The sequence below is a fragment of the Solanum stenotomum genome, chromosome 2 (genome assembly GCF_019186545.1).
Source record: "Solanum stenotomum isolate F172 chromosome 2, ASM1918654v1, whole genome shotgun sequence".
Lineage (NCBI taxonomy): Eukaryota > Viridiplantae > Streptophyta > Magnoliopsida > Solanales > Solanaceae > Solanum > Solanum stenotomum.
In genome coordinates this window covers 72,331,598-72,353,043 of record NC_064283.1, presented here as the reverse complement: position 1 = coordinate 72,353,043, position 21,446 = coordinate 72,331,598, and the positions used below count along the sequence as shown (strand labels likewise).

General features: G+C 31.3%; 3 protein-coding genes across 3 annotated transcripts in view; 2 read left to right on the top strand and 1 right to left on the bottom strand.

Annotated features, from left to right (window-relative positions):
• LOC125856277 (putative late blight resistance protein homolog R1B-23) overlaps positions 1-9,542 on the bottom strand; it is a 107,614-nt gene extending 98,072 nt beyond the window's left edge. Inside the window, exons 1-3 of the mRNA XM_049535795.1 lie at positions 9,317-9,542; positions 5,938-6,308; positions 3,991-4,299 (exon numbers count right to left, since the gene is read on the bottom strand). Coding sequence (XP_049391752.1) covers positions 3,991-4,299; positions 5,938-6,308; positions 9,317-9,542 — 906 coding nt within the window. The remainder of the gene's footprint in view (positions 1-3,990; positions 4,300-5,937; positions 6,309-9,316) is intronic.
• LOC125854278 (putative late blight resistance protein homolog R1B-23) overlaps positions 1-21,446 on the top strand; it is a 154,632-nt gene that overhangs the window by 26,596 nt on the left and 106,590 nt on the right. The window lies entirely within an intron of this gene.
• The window catches only part of LOC125854279 (putative late blight resistance protein homolog R1B-23), a 70,295-nt gene continuing 67,781 nt past the window's right edge, over positions 18,933-21,446 (top strand). Inside the window, exon 1 of the mRNA XM_049533776.1 lies at positions 18,933-19,439. Within this exon, the coding sequence (XP_049389733.1) occupies positions 19,002-19,439 (438 nt within the window). The 5' untranslated portion in view covers positions 18,933-19,001. The remainder of the gene's footprint in view (positions 19,440-21,446) is intronic.

The window sequence follows — 21,446 nt, the reverse complement described above, 5'->3', positions numbered from 1 at the left end:
AAGTCATCGCTTGGGGCCCCATATTTTTAAGGGCCTCCAATTTTAAAAAAAATTACTTATACATATTATTTTAATAAACATTATATGTAGTTTTAAATTTTAACAAAAATGTAAGAAGTATTAAAAAATATAATCCGAAATGACAGTTTTCTCACTTTTTTCCAAGGGAATGTAACATTTTTGGGAATAATTTCCGTAAGTGGGGAATTCTGTTTCCTTATTTTATCTCCTAAAAGTTTGACCCTATTTTACTATTTATCTTATACTCATCTTTTTTCTTCTCTATTTTAGTATTTTAATTTTCAATATTATACTCTCTCCTACAATTTTTTTTTTGGATTTATTGTTGCTTACAAGTTACAAAAGAACAAAATTTGCTTTTGGGTGTCTTCAAAATCTCAAGAAGTGCAACAAACAATCATTATATTGAAGGAACACAACACTATTTCGATATTGTTATATCAACTTATCAAATTCATGAGCCAAGGTTTATTATCTAACTTTATAGTTTTTCTTGAAAATTTGTTAACATTATTGTTGATATTCCTAGTTCATATGTATATATATTCTTGTTTTAGTTATTCTAAGAGAAATAATACAAGTATAAGATAATGATCTAATGAAAATACTCAATCAAATAAAAAGACTTGATTCTTTTCCTAATGCATATATTGCATATAGAATAAAGTTAACAATTTTGTAACCGTTGCCTCGGTTGAAAGAAGTTTTTCTAAACTAAAATTGATAAAATCTTATCTAGGATCAACCTATGTCTCATGAGATATTGAATGAATTAGCTATATCATCAATTGAAAAGGAATTACTAGAACAAATCGATTATAAAACAGTAATTAATGACTTTGCATCTAAAATGCTAGAAAAGTAGATTTTAAATAAAAGTATATATGATAAAAAAAATTAGAAAAAGAATTTTAAAAAAATATTAATGCCCCTCTTTAAGGTTTGGCTTAAGGCCCCCAGTCTTGTTGAATCGGCCCTGGTTAGACACTTAAACTTGTATAAAATTGAACAAGTAGACACATGAGTCATATGTGGCATAATACACACAAAACACCACGTAGGACGCAAATTGCCATGTAGGATGCCACGTAGGACACGTATGTCTATTTGCTCAATTTTATGGTCTTTCACTTGAGAAGAAGGATGCAAATTGCCATGCTTGATACTTGATTTTCTTAAAACACTACGTACACAGTAGTTAATGTAAACAACCTCTTATATCACTATAAAACCACTCATACGTAGCTTAAATGTTCCAACTAGTCTGATACCATCCGTGCGCCTCTAGTCTCAACTTGAACCATCTAACCAAGTCAAAAGTATAATACCAACTTAACCAAATCCTAAAACATGAATTAGAACACAAATACTAAATATGAAGGGTCAGGTTATTACAAGAACATGCATTTCACTTGAAATTTTGTTTTGAAGTTTTTTGTGAGTGAAAGAAAAATTGGTTGAAAACCAGTTTTTCGTACAGATTCATAATTTGAACTTCAGAACCTTCCAATTCAAAAATACTATAATGAACTAGAACTCATAAAGATTCCAAGTGGGAAATAAGGCAAACATTTTATTTGTTCGGAATAACATATTAGTAGCACAGACTCTTCACTTTTGATGCTGCACCCGCGTCGGATTCTCCAAAAATACACTAATTTTAGATAATACAACACACACCCATTAACAATTTTGAAGAATCCAAGCAACATAGATCTTTCAACACATGAGCCATAAAGGCGCAAACTATTATACAACAACAACATATGAAAAGCAACACTTCCACAAAAATGAAACAAAGCAAATACAACAAAAACAGAATAAAAGGTGCAAACAATTATACAAATAAAAAAACACACACACATGAAACCAGGATCCCAACAAGGTCAATGTCTCGATCCTCTCGGCTCTCCTGCAGAAATGAGCAACATAGTAAATAAATTTATGTTGGAATAAAAGGAAGTCTTTTCTAGTCTGAATCCTGGTTGAATTGAACCATTCACACAAGTAATAACAGAGTGCAATTCAGAACAATTAAAGTTTTTATTGACACGACCAATAGAGATTTAATCATGTCAATATAACATGAATTTGACTAACCTTTCAACCTTCAGGAGGGAATATGGTGAGCTTGAACTTCGGTTTCTTGCTTTCTATCTCTTTTGCAGATTTGACTGCTTCTTTGCTATTGTCCAGTCTCATCTCTTGAAAGTTAGGTATATCAGCCAATCCAAGTGGCACAGCCTTGAGTTTATCACATGAGATAAGAACAAGGTGCCTAAGTATTGGGAAATTAAGACTTGATGCCTTCCAAGATTCTAAGTCTGACCTTTCAATCCACAGCACCTGGAGCGCGCTAAAACCTCCTATCTCCGGCTTCCAAGAGTCACCTATGAATGCATTTTCCTTCAACTTTAGGACTTCCAGGTGTTCCAACTGTGCCAATTTATTTGCATCGCTCCAAGAAAACCTTGTGTTTACCAAAGTTAACTTCTTCACTGTCCGTACGAGTCTGAAGAATGCTGGAGGAAGGTGAATTGCTTTATTTATGTCAAGAACATCATTTAACAGCTTCAAATGTTCCAGGCATTTTAGCTCTTCAAGATTGCTGATTCCACCCTTGGGTTCAAGAAAAGATGCCATTTGCCCTCGAATGCTCAATTTTTTCAGAAGACAAGCCTTTGCTAGTACATCTTTCTTGCAACTTTCTGGCGCGACCATAGAAAGAGTTTGTAGACAAGAAGTTTTACCGGTCGTGGTAGCAGGTGCTGGTAATTTTGCAGGTATGTTGGTGTGGAAATGCCTTAACTGTAACAAGTTCCATATGTCAGCTTTTACTTCAAGGGTGGACTCTGAGGTACTTGTATTGATTACTAGAGTTTGTAAATTCCAAAATTTACCGAAGGACGGAGGAAGGGACTTGAATTCCCCTGAGATGGCAACATACCTCAAATGATATAACTGGTTAAAATCTTTGGAGAAAAGAAATTTGATGGGTTCAACGTCCAAGACTCTGATAAGTGTAAATGCTTTGTGGATGTGTTTGATGTCATTAGGAGGCAAGTCAATTTGTTTTTGTTCTGAGGAAAAACAATAGAAAGATCTGACATGTTCTGCAATAGGCTTATCGAGGAGAAACTGATTCAGAATAGAGGGCTGAATGCACAACCGACGACAAGTATCTTTGTCTTGAATAGAAGGAATAGCTTGATCAGATGTTAGATGCATTTGCTGAAAAAGCCATTTGTTACTAGCCTCAGTTCTGCAGAACTCATGCAGCATGTCGTGAAGACGACATATTTTTATTTGACCATCAGACTTCTTTCGCATCAATATCACTAAATTTCTATTGACAAGATCATTCAAATAAAACTCGGCAATCTCCTCAGGAGTGTATGTCTGTTGAGGCTTTATTAACCCTTCCGCTATCCACAAACGAATCAATTTCCAAGAAGGGATATCAAAGCCTCGAGGAAAGACACCGCAGTATAAAAAGCACGTCTGTACTTCTTGAGGCAAACGATTGTAACTCATCTCTACAAATTTCAAGCAGCCCGCTTGAGTATTTTTATAAAAATGCTCTGCCACATTTTTCTGAACTCTTACCCAATCATTTGTATTCGGACGACCTCTTAACGCTCCTGCAATTACCACTACAGCAAGTGGTACTCCACCACAGTTTCCTGCAATTTTTTTTCCAAGTTCAACTAATTCATCAGGACAACTTCCCTTGCCAAAAACTCTCTTTTCCAACAATTCAAAACTTTCTTTTCCATTCAAGAATTTCAGATCATGAGGTTCTGTATTGGCATAAGTAGCTAGATATCTATCACGCGTGGTCATCATGATTCGATGACCCTTTTTGTTTTCTGCGAAAACTTTCTTTACATGATCAATGACATTTGGTTCCCACACATCATCTAAAACAATGAGACATCTTCCTCCTTTATTTATAAAATCACTTATTACCTTAGCTAATGTATCCACATCATCATTGAGATGATCTTCTATGCTTTTTTTGAAGCATTTGAGAATCCTAAGATAAATATCCTTTATTTTGTATTCCTGACCGACATAAACCCAAGGGATGCTGAAAAATTCATATGAAAGCTTAGGATCATTATAGATCTTTCTTGCCAGTGTAGTTTTTCCAAGTCCTGGCATTCCCACCACTGGGATAATATCCAGACTCTCCGCGGGTCCTTCAACAAGTCGCTTGATCACTTTGCTAGCTTCGTCATCAAACCCGACCACTTCATCATTCTCCAAAGAAGGACCCTTTTGAACATATTGATCAAATGAATCACATCAGAAAACAGAATGGCTGATCTTCACAAGTTGTATATAACATATTAAAATGCTCGTTTTATCCCTAATGAAATGATTTATAACCACAGTAACATAAAAGTGTCCTTTAACTTGGCCTCATGTATCTATGCCCTCCAACGTGGCCTCAGTTGGCATATATGCCCTCTAACTTTGGTTGTGCATAAGTAGACACTTAAACTTGTATAAAATTGAATAGGTAGACACGCACTTCCAACGTGGTGTCATACATGGAATTTTGCATCCTACATGGCGTCCTACGCGTATGTGTACTTAAACTCTATGTCAAGTCAAACAACATCATATAAATTGGGACAGAGGAAGTAATTTTTATATTACCTACATTGGAATATGTTTATAAAATTATTGTAATTACATGTCATTTTTGCACTTGTATTATATATATGTTTTAGAGTTTTGATTACTATTTGATAAAATTAATTTTCCTAAACATCATTAATCTATATATTAAATCAATACACAAATTTCTATAATTTATTTTTCAAACTAACTCACATAAAACTTAAACTCTATGTCCGCTGAATCAAACTAACTCACATAAAATAAAATGAGACGGAGGGAGTATTTTTTTTTTCCTTTCTGGTATACTCAGTCAAAAAGACATAACACTTGCACACAATATTTATTTCAAATATATTTTATTATTATTTCCTAGTTATTATAGTCCAACTCTTGTTTGCTTGTGACAAGTGATATATGTGGTTACCAATGTGAAGAGATGATATTTGTGGATACATTGATTGCCTAGTCTTTTTGGGGTGGGGTGGACGGAATATTTTGACTCACAATTATTGGCACTAGTATTTTAAAATTTCTGTTTATTTTACAAAAAAAAAAAAAAAAGAAATCCAAAATTTATAATTATACTAGTTAGGAAAAATGATGTATTCAATATTTGTTTACTTTTATTTTTACTGTTAATTAAATAATTTTAAATTTTGATTTAAAATAAAAAAAATACCTGATAAATATTATTAATATTCATAAATTTCATTCCCTTTTTTTTTTTGAAAACTTAATGTGAGGGGACCATTAGAATGTTTATGATTGAAATATTTTTTTTCATTAATCATTGATTTTTTACTCAAAATATTCATACACTTTACACAAATATATGTGATATTTAAAGTAATGAAACTATAACTAAAACCACTCCATGAATTTAAAATTAATATAAAGGGAGTCTCATAGTTTCAAAAAAAATTGTACACTAACTAAATTAAAAAGAAACAAAAAACAAAAAACCTTTAAAAACTTTTTCCAAATATACCCTTGTTAAAATTCTATAAATGGGTAGATACAAATTATATTATTGGATTTTCTGTTATTATATTAAAATTTTATTAATGGGTAATACAAATAATATAATCATATGAATTGTGTCAAGACACACTAACATATTTTTTCTGTCCCAATTTATATAATTTACTTTTCTTTTTAGTTAATCTCAAATAGATTTATAGCTACACAAATATGTACTACTATTTGTTTTAGACTACAAGTTCATAAGTCTTTTCTTAAATTCCGCATTAAATAAAACTAACTCATTGAATTGAAAGTAAACAATACCTGTTCCTGGACACCTTTTTTAGGGAGCTCAAGAACTGGTCTAGGCTGAAAAGCTTGTTGATTATTTTCTCGAAGCTTTTTCACCTTATCATGAATCCCTTTAATCTCAGTTGCAAGATCCCTAACAATACCGATATGATTCACTTTATCAAAAAATCTTCCAACTTTACCCTTTTCTCGATGCTGTTTCGATTGAACCAGAAATTTATCAATTACATCTTCAGCTTTATGTACTGTTTTTTGAATATCTTTAACCAATTGATCCCATTGTTTGCTATCGCTGTGGTATTTCGAAGCATCGTCAAGGAACGCTTTTAGGCGTTGAACTTCTTCCAATAAATTATTGAATTCATCATCTGCTCCTTNGAGAACTCACTTCCCCCGGAAAATGACCTCCTTCGTGATCATCACCTATCATCACAGATAAGAGTCTCTTGGGTTGATTCTCACGGCCACCCAGGGCCGGAGCACTCTACCAGAGGATAATTTTAAAGAGAACAAGTTTTTTTTTTATTCAGCTAATGGCGATGAGCTGTTCAGGTTTTCAGTATATAAAGTGCAATATGCGGAAAAGGATTTTTTTTTTTTTATAGTTGACTGAATTGTTTAACTAGTCTTTGTGGTTATTCTATTTTGTTCGAGCATCACTCTCGAATAGGTCCTTCAGTGTGCGTTTTGAATTTAGTCTGAACTCCAATGTGGGCTCCAGATATTCGGGTGAAAAATAAAAAAAATAATTCTAAAAGGTATGATATAATATATGGAAAATTACGTGGATAAGCAAACATATACAAGTTAATTAGCTGACATAGTTATAGTTTTCATTAATTACCACTTGTAGCTTAATTTTAACTATAATTACGTGCACCTTTCTCCTCTCTTCCTCTCTCTTGCTTCTCTCCTCTCTCCTCTCTTATACATATACAAATACAAATTATACATATACACACAAAATTATATGACAGATATACAAAAACAATTCACCTCTCTTTCACTTTATGCCCTCTCTCCTCCCTCTCTCAATCTCATTCGTCTCTCTCCTCCCCAATCTCTCTCACCAGATATACAAATATATATGTAACCAATTACATATATACAATTATCTGACAGATATACATATACAATTTGACATATATACATATACAATTTGCCTATCTTCACTCTCCTCCCTCTCCCAATATCGCTCGCCTCTCTCCTCCCTCTCTCAGCATCGCTCTCCTCTCTCCTCTCTCTAACGCGTAACTACGAATCATAATTAGCAAATTATATATAGCTATAAGCCTAATTAAATTTATTTTAATAGCTATTTACGAATTTTTTTCAATAATATATTCTTGTTATAAAAGTAGATCACATATATTTTTTAAGAAAATAATCAAATATGGTATTTAATTTATTGACTGAAATGACATAAATATGAGTCTTTTCTCAAAGTTTGATGACATATTTGAGCATTTTCCCTTTTAAAAAAGAAGATTTCATTAATGATGAGGTTGAATCATAATTTACCACATGTAAAAAATGATTTTGCAAAATCGAAATTGTTATCAGTTATACAAATAATGACATGACAAATAGAAATAACATAGATGAACTAAACTTTTAACTGATGTAATATTTGAGTTTTTCCCTTTATTTTTTATTGTTACATAAATTAGGTAAACAAAAAAAAAAGTAAAAACAAATTCACGTGTGGAAACGATGAAATAAATTCATATTTTTTTAAAATATGATTAATAAAATTAATTTAAAGTTATTTTTTTCCACTTTCGTTACATTTTGTTAGAATAAAAATAATATATAAATTATTTTTATAATGGAAAATATATCAAACTCTAAATAGTAAAGTTGAATGGATATATTATGTCCTCAACAATGTGGAAATTAGTTTCATGGATACCATTAGTCTAGTGGGTGACGGCTTTTCGATGTTAAGGTAGTTTCTTTGCAATTTCGATATGTATATATATTTATATTTTTCTGTGGACTGTCTCTATTGTTTGTATTAGTTGACCCAATAGGACAAGACACTTTGTGATAATCGTAAATTATACATGTATGATAATCCAAAGTTTCTAAATGGCTAAACCAAGTAATATTTCTACATCTTAATGATTGTTTGGTAGCTGATTAGAGTTATTAGGTATAAGTAATGTAGAGAATAGTTATGAGTGGATTATGTATTATTTTATGTAGATATTAGTTTGGCAAAGATTAGTTATTTATGTATTAGTTATACATGTATTAATTATTACATTTTTTATTGTATATAAAATAATACGAACATTCTCATAACTTATATATATATTATTTATGTGGATATCTAAATTGTCAACCAAGTGTTGTATTAATTATATACATGAATAACTTATCTATCAAGTGTTGTATAAATTATACGAAAATAAATAACATATTTCTTATCTAACTACCAAATTACGAGCCCAAACCTTTAGTTGGAATTTGGATATAAATTTAGTTAAAATTAATTGAGTAAGAGTTTTTAAGGACATGTATAATGTAGCTAAAATTTGTTGGAACACTTTCTGATTGTGATACGGTTATAATAGTGGAGATCGACTTTTAGTTTGATCTATGAGATGCACGTAGGAGTTAATGATAAGTTAGAAGTGTAACATCTCGCACCTAGAAACGACTATAAAGCGTTTAAAATATGAAAATATTGATTTTTAGAAAGAACAAGGAAATTTGGAAATTTTTCTAAGTTAAGAAAGTGAGTTTTGGCCTTTTTCAAACGACCATAAATCCTAGCTCAGGGTGAGTTAGGAGCATATCTGGATATGGTTGGAAAACCCTTGGAAAGATCTTTCCAACGCCGCCAATGTTGTGCGATTTAGACATCATATGAGTGAGTTATGTCCTTTGGAAGTTGGGCTGTTGGAATACGGAATTGTCTAATCCGGATTTTTGAAGGGCGATTCAGTTTTTTCCTTACCTAATTACTCTAATTCGTTTTTAGGAGATTAATTGGGGTAAACCAGACTTTATTCAGTTTAGAAAATTAGAATTTACGCTTAGGGCTTGGAGAAAAGAGAAAGGAAGAAAAAAAGGGAGAAAAGCCAAGATTTCGCCAAGAACGTCAAGCGTTTGGAGTGGAATTCGTCGGGGGTGATCCCTATTAAGGTATATGAGATATTTTCGTGTTGGGTTAGTTCACCCACACACCAACTTGTTCAATTCAGCAAAGATTGGAGTTGTTTGAATGTTAAGAAAATGAAGTTCTTGAAGAACATTGTTGAATTCTTGTTGGTTGAAGGTTGAATGCCTAGTATTGATTTGATTCATGTTTCCAGGTTGTTTTTCGAGTTAAATCTATTGGGTATGGAGGGTACTAATGATCCTAAGTGTTTGGGGAAAGAACCATTGAAGTTAGGAGGATTTAGAGTTGAAAATCGGAGAAGAAAAATCGTCAAAACCTGGGGAAGGGAAGGGGGTGGGGCACCGCGCCAGCCAGCGCGCCCCAAAAGGGACTCTGAAGTCCACCCCTTGGGGCGACGCGCCAGCCAGCGTACCCCAGCAGTCTCTCTGACGTTTGAGGGCTGGCACCACGCGCCTCTCGGAGCGCCAGGGACGCCAGTTCTCCCCATTCTTCCCCCACCTTCTCGTACTTGTTTCCAAGTGATGTACCTATGTTTCCTAGTCGATTCCAACACTCTAAAGTACATCTAAAGATCACGAAATCATCCATAAACATGATGAACCTTGAATCCATAATTCAATTCAAGGAAAATTAAGTTCAAAGTCAAAGAAGTTAAGAGTCAAGTCTAGAAGTTAAGAAGCAAGTCAAAGCAAAGTTTCTTAAAGTTTTCAAAGGTCTTTAACAATGTTTTAACGTTGTTTTAAGACCTATGTTTTGAAGTTAAGCAAGAGTAAAGCTATGGTTTGAAGTTTTTTTCTTCAAAGAGGTATATGGGGACTATGTATTCCCAAAGAAGTTTTAAAGAAATGTTTTCACATTTAAACAAGATTGGAAACTGAGATTTCCAAAGAGCCTTCGGGCTAGTTTTCAGAAAAGAGTAATCGCTTTCTAAATGAAGCAAGAGAGGAAACTGAGATTTTCAAGATTGCCTTTGAGCTAAGTTTTTGAGCAATTATCTCAAATCAGCAGAAAGAAATATGTTTTAAAAATATAAGAGCCAATACATTTTTTGGGAGTAGTATTGAGCACCGAATTGGGAGAGCGTTCAAAGAACTCATAGCCCCCATAGAACCATGTAGCAATCATAGGTAGAAGAGGTTAATACTTTTTAGATGAATCCTTTTCAAATTAGACTAGTGGATCCATTAGGCAGTTCAAGTTCTATACCTTTGGCCGGGTATAGGATGCTCTGGCAGCGTGAGGTTGATCGATGTATCATCACTATAGCTCTTATGTGATCGTTGTCGGTTAGAGAAACTCCTACAACAGTTATTGTATTTTTATATACATCAGTTCATTTATATTTCTACATACATCTCAGATTTATTGTATCTTTGCATACACACATAGTTTATACCATGTTTTAAACCAGTTTTTCTTTATATTGCATTTGTTTTAAATTGCTTTATATTGAAATGAGTCAATCAGGTTGAGTTGAGTTGAGCCAGGTAAGTTATTCAGTTTCTTTCAAATTTCTTTCTAGCCTATATTGCTTAGCATTCCAACTCGCATACTCGTAAATTCAATGTACTGATGCCAGTTGGCCTGCATCGTCTTATGATGGAGATTCAGGTAACCATGATCAACATTCAGCGCCTCGTTGATCCAATTGAGCAGCCCAGAGTCAGTGGTGAGCCTCCTTGCATTCAAGAGGACTCTTTTATTTGCTTTCAGTCTTTCATTTATTAGGATATTGTGGGGTTTGTCCCAATATCCATCTCAGTATTTTAGAGGCTTCATAGACAGTCAGACAACTATTAGTGCAGATGTCTTTCTTTATCCTTCAGATGTTGTTTAATGACTTAAGTGCTATTTTGGCCAGTTTATTATCATTTAAGTTGTTTATGATCTTATATTGTGTTGAGTTAAGTCTTCCGCTGAGTTAAGTAGCCAGGCCAAGGGTTCGCTTGGGAACAACAATGGTCTCCGAGTGTCGATCACGTCCAGGATGTAGACTCGGGGCGTGACAAGAAGTTTGGAAAAAGATCCTAAAATCTAAAAGTTTCAGGTTAGTAGGAAGTACGTGAAATAGAAGATCAGTGACGAACATATAATGCGGAGGTGAAATATGAAGATCGATGCACTATTCATATCAATAAGAGAAAGCTTAAAGTGTCTTGAATTCATAATCCAAAGAGATGAGAAAATTGACGATAATGTCACACACCATATTATAGTGGGGTGAGTGAAAAAGAGGCTAACCTGTGATGATTAGACCAACACTATTGTATGAGACAAAATATTGCTTAGTCAAGAATATCCACGTTCAGAAGATGAAGATGCTTAGATGAATGTGTATACATAAATTAAGAACAAATTTAGTTATATGGGACAAGGAAAAGATGAGAAAAATGAGCCTAAGATGTTTTATATATGTAAAGAGGAAGTATAAGGATACGTCACTACTAAGAAGGTGTGAGAGATTGAGATAGGAGGTAGTTATAGGCCGAAGAACTAGGGGAGATGATTACATAGAATATGCAACTTCAGCTAACTATAAGAACAACAGAAAATGACCTTAGATAGGAAGGACTTAAAAGATATAAACAAAATTATGATTAAAAGATGTCACATAAATTGGTACGAAAAGAATATTAACTTTATTGGGAAAATGCATAAGTATCCCCCCAACCTATGCTCGAAATCCCAGAGACACGCCTAACCTTTACTAAGGTCCTATTACCCCTCCGAACTTATTTTATATGTAATATTCTACCCCTATTTGGCCTACGTGGCACTATCTTGTGGGCCCAGCACATGTTGACAATTCTTTCAAGGATAGTGCCACGTAGGCCTTAAAGGGGTAGAATATTATAAATAAATTAAGTTGGGGGGGTAATAGGACCTTAGTAAAGGTTATGTGTGTCTCTGGGATTTCGGGCATAGGCTGGGGGTACTTATGCATTTTCCCAACTTTATTCTATATGATATATTACTCAAAAATTGAGAAATCACTTAAACAATCGATGACTCAATTATTGTCCCCAAGTGATATTTTCCTTCACTAGTGATATAAGGGACCTCTAAAGGATATGATTGAAGAAAAAGGGATTCGATATGATTAGGATTACCAACAACTAGAGATGCTCCAACAAAATCACTTTTAAGTCTTGGAAGAAGAATATAAATAAAAGTGCAAAGCAACGAAATATTATAGAGCAACTTTCACATATAGCAAACATAAAAATCATAGTTATATGTTAAAATTATAGTTGTCATAATTGCGCTCTATAGCAAATTTTATGTTTGCTATGGAGCTTTTGATTTGTATAATTCGCTACAAACATCCAATTTTATACAAATTGTTCAGTTTTGTATAAATTCATTTATACATTGTAAGTTGTAAAATAAGATTTGTATTTGTACAATTATAAGTGTATAGGACGAAAATATATGTATTTGTATTTATATATACGCTTTTCTCTCGCTTTATACAAACATAAACACATTTTATACATTTTATACCGAAATATATAAAATGGGGAAAATGCATAAGTACCCCCCCAGCCTATGCCCGAAATCCCAGAGACACACCTAACATTTACTAAGGTCCTACCCCCCCCCCGAACTTATTTTATATGTAATATTCTACCCCTTTTTAGCCTACGTGACACTGTCTTGTGGGCCCAGCGCATGTTGACATTTTTTTCGAGGATAGTGCCACGTAGGCCGAAAAGGGGTAGAATATTATGGATAAATTAAGTTCGGGGGGGGGGGGGGNTAGTAAAGGTTAGGTGTGTCTCTGGAATTTCGGGCATAGGCTGGGGGGGTACTTATGCATTTTTCCTATAAAATGGCTAATTGTATACCGAATCAGATGGCAGAAAAATGGGATGTTTGCTGCGAATTACAATTAAAATAAACTATGGCTATAACATTTAATTTGAATTAATAGTTTGCTATTTCATACAATGTTCCCAATATTATAAGTCCTTTGGACAGAAAAAAAGAAAATTTTAAAAATTACTATTTGGTTATAAATTGAATTGATCTTTAGCTAATTTTTTAAGATGATCTTTTTTAAGTTCGAAAAATTGATTTCAGTGATTTTCTTAGTCACAAAATGAACAATGATATTGAATTAAAATTCGTATTTGTTGCCAATTTTTTTTTAAAATGTGAAGCTCGTGGTAATTTCTAATAGAGCCAAGGGCGGTCTATGTGTAAGAGAGAGGGTGCCATGCACTTGGTGACTCGATCAAAACTTTATATTTATATATAGGCATAATACATAAACATGACCCTTAACTTGACGTTAGCTGACAATTATGACCTTTAACTTTGGTGTGCACAAGTAGACACTTAAACTTGTATAAAATTGAACAAATAGACACATTTCATCTTACATGGCATGCATCCTGCATGACAAATTTGTGTCCTACGTGGCGTCCTATGTGTATTATGTCATGTAGGACACGTGTGTCTACTTATTCAATTTCATAGAAGTTGAAGTGCCTACTTCTGCACACTCAAAGTTGGAGGGCATAATTGTCCGTTGAAGCCAAGTTAAGGGTCATGTTTATGTATTATGCCTTATATATATAATAATACAAATCTCATTAGCTTAGAGGCTAATTACACAAATCTCATTAGCTCTATTATAGTTTTTGCCATATTTTGATACCAAAATACATATACTCAAGGTGTCCAAATAAATATATCTCAAATATCTACTAAATAGATACATCTAATTATATATATTTAAATATGAAATGTAACTGAAAATTATCAATTTAGGAGCAAATCAAACAAAAAAGTACTCCTGCTGCCACTATTTTAATATATAGCGAGGACTAAGACTTCGACAAAGACTAGGTCAACAATAACTTTATATATATATATATATATATATATATATATATAAAGTTATTACAAACATCATATCTTCACCAACTACAATAAACTCATATTTCAACCCAATCACATGTTACTCCTTAAAATATGGAATGAGGCACAAATTCTTTCACGCGCCTCATTTATGTGGAGTCATGAATTAATGTGCCATATGAGAAAAGGTGTATGAAATTACAAAAATAAAATAAAATTTGGAGAGTAATAGAACCTTAGTTTAATTAAGATGTGTTTCTAAAATTTCGGTCATAATTTAGAAAGTACTTATGCAGTATCCCTTAAAATATCTACTTGGAATCCATTATTTTGGCTATGCGTCCAATGACACTATTTAGAGGGGACATTTTTTAGGCTGAGTAGAAAAGGAAAGGACATGTGTATTTTTATATTTTTGGTTTCTCACAAAGTCTACGATTTTCATATTAAAACTTGATTAAATCTTAATTTATGCCAAAAATTATATGTTGAGGGACAAAATATTTCCTAACAAAGGTGACTCTCTATCTAGAGGGACTCGAATTCGAGATCATTGACTAAGAATGAAGGAGTACTTATCACTCCACCACAATCCTTATTGGCGAAAGGATAGGACATGTGTTTGCGGTTGTGTGTAGACATTTATGAGTATGAATCAAAAGGAAGAATTATCGCTATTAAAAAAAAAACAAAGACTTAAAAAAAAGCATAATACATAAACATGACTCTTAACTTGACGTCAGCTGATAATTATGACTTTTAACTTAGGGTGTGCACAAGTAGGCACTTAAACTTGTATAAAATTGAACAATATATTCGTTCTACATGGCACCATACATGGTTATTTTGTGTCCTACGTGGCATCCTACATGTATTATGCCATGTAGAACACATTTGTCTACTTGTTCAATTTTATAAAAGTTTAAGTGTCTACTTGTGCGCACTCAAAGTTGGAGGTCATAGTTGTCCGCTAAAGATAAGTTAAATGTCATGTTTATGTATTATGCCTAAAAAACTAGGTCAACTTTAAGCATTTGGACATATAGTTTTATCTCGTGATTTAAAAATTATTATTTGAATAAATAATTTTATGTCGTGATTTCAAATCATGAGCTGAAATTCCAATTTTCTTTAAAAAATTATTTTGAGAATTTTATATCATGATTTCATATTTTTTAAAANCGTGATTTAAAAATTATTATTTTAATAAATAATTTTATGTCATGATTTCAAATCATGAGCTGAAATTCCAATTTTCTTTAAAAAATTATTTTGAGAATTTTATATCATGATTTCATATTTTTTAAAAACAAATATTAAAGAAAATTCCACCATTTTATATCTCTTTTTTTTTTCAAGAATACCAAAGAAGTGATGAAATATTCAAGGAATATAAACATGATGATATAGTTACTAATGATATTGATCATGTTCAATTTTATTAAAAAAGTAGTACACTACAACTCAGATTCAATTTTATTTTTAGAATAACTTTGTGATAGTGTATAAAAATCCAAATTACATATTTAAATAAAACTTCAACTTTATCTCATATAATTTTATATCATAATTTTAAATTCAATTCTTATTTTCACTATTTTTTAATATATAGCGAGGACTAAGACTTCGTCAACTTTTATATTTTAATATTCAAGAACCATCCATTTAATAACTCCAACTTTTTTTTGGTTTCCCATTGACAGTAAAAATATTTCTTGAATGGTATGGTTCACTATTTTGAACTTCGATTTTGATATTTTGCGGTATGATAAATTATTAATTATGATTTGTTAATTTTTGACTAATATATACTCATATAATAGAGTACTATGATTTTGACAATTTAAAAAATGTCTCAATTGAATCATAGCAACACATTACACATGTAAAAATGTATATTCAAAAGAAAGTAGAAATAAATAATGTTATTTATGTAACTATATACTTCGGTATGATATTCAGTACTTATGTATTAACTATATACTTATATGTAATTATTTACTTGTATAAAGTTGAGTAAGTAGACACATAACTTATATGTTGCATAATACACGTAGGACACCACGTATAATGCAAATTACCATATAGGTGCCACGTACTTAGAACGCAACGGCGGATGTAGGTTATGGACTTTGGGTGCTTAAGCACCCATTGCTTTTTGTGATGAACATTATTATTTGTGTACAATATCTGATAATTCATTCAAATATATTAACTAAGCACCTACTCTATATAGCAATTTTAAAACTAAAAATAATTAAGTATCCATGATATAGAATTTATGAATCTGTCACACTAATATGATGTATATATTTATTTGTTTAACTATATACAAGTGTCTACTTGAGAACACTCAAAATTAGAAGACCAATATAAAATAAAACCATGTTAAAGACCATATTTATATATCGTGCCAAATATAAATATCAAACTTCACCAACTGCAATAAACTCATTTCTCAACCTATTCACATGTTTTAAAATATCTACTTGGAATCCATTATTTTGGCAATGAGTCAAGAGTAGAAAAGGAAATGACATGTGTATTTTTTTTTATTTTTTATTTTTTGATTTCCACATAATGTACGGTTTTCATATTAGAGCTTGATCGTCGATTTTTTTTTTTTTATATTAAGGGATAAAATACTCTCTTACAAGTGTGACTTTCTATTTAGAAGGACTAGAATATGTGACATTTGATTAAGAATAAAAAAATATTTATTACTCCACCACAACTCTTATTAGTTAAAGGAAAGGACATGTGTTGGCATGTGTAGACATTTATGAGTTTGAATAAAAAAGGACATGACGATGTGAAGACTCATCGCTATTAAAAAAAAGAACAAAGACTTTTAAAAGAGTCGGTCAACTTATTAAGCGTTTGGACATATAATTTTATTTCGTGATTTAAAATTAGTATTTGGATAAATGATTTTATTTCGTGATTTCAAATCAAACGGTGAAATTCTAATTTTTTTAAAAAAAATTAATTGCGAATTTCATATTTTTTTTAAATACAAAAATTAACGCACAAGTTTATATTTTTTAAAAGAAAATTTCACCATTTTATACCTGTATTTTTTTTTTGTGTGAATACCAAAAGTTATGAAATATTCAGAGAATATGAACATGATGATATAGTTATTAATGAGGGATAATACATATATTGGACCTTAAACTTGACTTCAAATTTTAACTTTGACCTCCAACTTTCATAGTGCACAAACAGACACTTTAACTATCCAACCTTTTAATAAATAAACACGCGTGTCTTACCTGACAAAACGCGTGATGTGCACGTTTTTTGCGCGAGTAGGAGTGATTTTTGAGGCCTACAACAGTAAAAAAAATGCTGAAATGACAACTATATCCTTGATTAAATTTTTTTTTTTAGTTCAAAAATGCACGTGTAAAGTGTTTAATTAGTTGGCAGCCATTGAGTGGCTCACTAATACACGTGGCAGCGTTTGCATTTCACGCTCTTGGCTCCAAAAATCGCATGTTTATTTATTAAAAGGTTGGATAGTTAAAGTGCTTGTTTGTGCACTATGAAAGTTGGAGGTCAAAGTTAAAATTTGAAGCCAAGTTTAAGGTCCAATATATGTATTATGCCTATTAATGATATTGATCATGTTTCATTTTATTAAAAAGTAGTACACTACAATTCAAGTTCAATTTTACTTTTTTTTTTACTGAACTAAAGTTCAATAAATAAATATTGGAGTATATTTTTTTAGAATAACTTTGTGATAGTGTATAAAAATTCAAATTGTATATCTAAATAAAATTTTAACTTTCATTTCATATGATTTCTTATTATAATTTCATTTCACATTATCAAACAGAGCCGTACAACATATTCCACTACATTATTTATACACACCTTTGGTGATGTGAAGATCTCATTGCTAGCTACTAGTTGAAAAACCAAAAAAAATACTAGTATCATAGTTGTAAGCAATTAAAAGGAGATATGGCAGATACAGTCATGAACTTTCGAGTGAATAAAATATTTATGAAGTAGATTGTAACTTTCGATTTTGAATACAAAATAATATATTTACGATCTCAAATTTGAAATAATATATCTAAGTATGAAAATTATAAACTAATTTAAAATATATTAACAAAACAACAATTATATATTTAGTGAAATTCCACTAAATAGGATTGGAATATAGTGTGTACGTAAACTTTATCACTATCTAGTGGAGATAGAGAAACTTGACTTTTTTACCTGTTAATACCAAACCAAACCAAACCAAACTAATAGTCGATTTTTCTTCAATGCTAAACCAACTAAACCAAACCACAAGTTGCGTTTTTTTTCCTTCGACTTGACTTGGTTCGTGAGTTTGATTTTACTCAACTGTTTGACTTGTAAACCCCTATTCAGTAGTGACGGATCCAAGATTTTAAGCTTATGGGTGCTTGCTTGCTTTTAAAACATAAATCTACCATAAACGACATAGTAATATAATTGTAGAAGTGTTCAACTAAATATTATAGTTAAAAACTCTCCATTTCTAAGAAAAAAGTAAATTAACCATGTGAGATTTCTTAATCAACCAAAATTTCTCAAGTAAAAACAAAAAGTGAGCAATTTTTCATCACGAGGAATTACAAAATTTTAAATGAAATATAAAATAAATACATAAAGAATCTGTATTGGATCAAAACAAGAAAACGTTACAATTCCAAACCAAAGCACCCAACAAACTTTTCATTCATTGGAGGCTAATACTTGATATAACTATTTTAGAAATAATTATGTATAAATATATGAATTTACTTCGGAATTAATGGGTGCTCGTGCATTGCACATGGGTCTGTCCCTGCCTATTTGCATTTAAAATAAGAATACAAAACAAAGACCTAACTAAAACGTCAAGTCAACTTACATTTTTTTAAATAAGAATACAAAACAAAGACTTAAAAAAATGGTTGGGTCTACTTAAAATAACATTATTTTTATATATATATAACAGCTGTGGTGATGTGAAGATGTCATTACAATCTAATAGTTGAAAAAAAAGAAAAAAAAATCTTGTTAGATTTGTAATAACCAATTGAAAGGAGATATGGCAGATGCAGTGGTGAATTTTCTGGTAGAGAATTTGTTGCAGCTAATAAACGAAAATGTGAAGCTAATCGGAGATGCAAAGGGAGAATTGGAAAATCTACTCAAAATTGCTCAACAACTCAAAGCATTTTTAGATGATGCTGCAAAATTTGGAAACACGAATAGTGAGCAGTGGAAAGTTTTGGTGATAGAAATACATAAAACTGTGCACAGAGCTGAAGATGCAATTGATAAATTTCTGGTTCAAGCGAAGCTGCATCAAGGTAAAAATACGATAAGAAGGGTGGTCGATTGGCCATATCATCTGGTTAAAGTTAGGAATCTTGCTGCTGAGATTAAAGGAATAAATGATCAAGTCAAAGAACTTCGTAGCAGCAATCAAGCACTTCAGGCCACCCCTGTTATTGAGCACCATAAAAAAGAGGAAGTAACTCAGGTATAATTCAAACTTCTTGTTAACAACTACTGTGTGGCCTAGAGTCAAAATTTGATATTTGAATTTATTTTTTTTGGATGGGGGAAGGGGTAAGGGGTGTGAAATTGGGATAATTCGATTCATGTGACACTTTTCCTTTTTTGTGAAATTTATATATTTGTAAACTACGTAAAAAGTATTATAAGTCACAATAATTGATAATTCAAAATGTTTAAAAGATTTATAAAAAATTTACGATTAAAAATAGACTTATTTAAATTTCGAAATCTGAAAAGTACCACATGGAAAGGAGGGAGTAAGAATATTTTTTTTAGGGGTGGGGGTGGGGGAAGTTGGGCTAGACAGTGAGGTGGCATAAGAATAGTTTTTTAAAAACTTTAAGAAAATTGGGGAGGGGGGGTGAGAGGTGGGGTTGGGGTGCGGGGTAGGGCGTAAGGTACGAAAACAAATTACTTTTAAAAAAAGTTCATCTTCTCTTCAGTAGCATTTAATTATTTAAATGTTTTCTTTTATTATATATATATTTATGTGTGTCATATCATTAGAAAATTTCATATATATATATGTGTGTGTGGGGGTGGATGCCATGTAGTATGTGTTTTTAAATTACTTAATCAAGTAGAGATGTGTTTTAAGACTGTAATAATTGAGAGACTAAAGTAATAATTCACTCAAATTAATAAGTGTTTTCAATAAAGGGCTCACACACATCATTTTCATATACGGAAGTAAAAATATAACTTTAATTATTATTTTTTTAACTTTGTAAAAATTCATGTAGGGATATATATGATCTTTTTTCAAAATATATTTTTTGACTTGGTTGATTATCATTATTTGAGTTTTTATTTTTATTTTCTTTTTTCTTTTATTTTTTAATGTAAAAATATAAGAAATATAATAAGAAATAAGTGTGAATGGAAAAAGAGAAAAAGTAAGATTTTTTCTAAAACTAATATTTTTGTGGCTATATTAAAATTTAAAAATATTTTTTTTGCTATTATATTTTAATTTATTTTTTGTATTAGTAAAACAAAAGGGTATTTATAATAAATTTTATAACAAAATTAGAAAAAATAAATTTGATCATTAAAATAATAAATTTAAATTATCCATTGAATCAAAGAAGTAAAAAAAATACATGTGCAAAAGGCTCAAAAATACTCCTACATGAATTATTTTTAAATATATTTTTTTTTCAAAAAGCAAAATAAACTTTTTTGCTTCCTTTAGAGAAAAATGGTATATGTGAGCAATTTGTGTAATAGTAAGGATATATATGAGCTATGAGAAGTATATCAAACCTTTTTTCTAATAATTAGGTTTGATATATAATATATAAATAAATTTTACCATCAACATAATAAATTCAAATTAGTATTGAATCAAAAAAAAAAAAAAAGTGTGGGAATAATCAATTATACCACTACATGGATAATTTTTTTGATTCAAACTTAATTTTTCTCACTTTCATTAGTGTAAAAGAGTATATGTGAGTCATTTGTGTAATAGTAGCGATATATATGAGTCACTTTCAAAATGTGACTTACTTTAGATGTATAACTTGTGAAGATAAGCCATTCTGTTTTCTGATGTGATTCATATACATGTTTAAAAGGGTCCTTCTTTGGAGAATGATGCAGTGGTCGGGTTTGATAAAGAAGCTAACACAGTGATCCAGCGACTTGTTGAAGGACCGATGGACAGTGTCGATATTATCCCAGTGGTGGGGATGCCCGGACTTGGAAAAACTACACTGGCAAGAAAAATCTATAATGATTCTAAGCTTACATATGAATTTTACAGCATTGTTTGGGTTTACGTCGGTAAGGAATGCAAAGCAAAGGATATTTATCTTAGGATTCTTAAATTCTTCAAAAAAAACATAGAAGATCATCTCAATGATGATGTGGACACATTGGCTAAGGCAATAGGTGGTTATATCAAGAAAGGAGGTAGATGTCTCATTGTTTTAGATGATGTGTGGGAAGACGAAGTCATTGATCA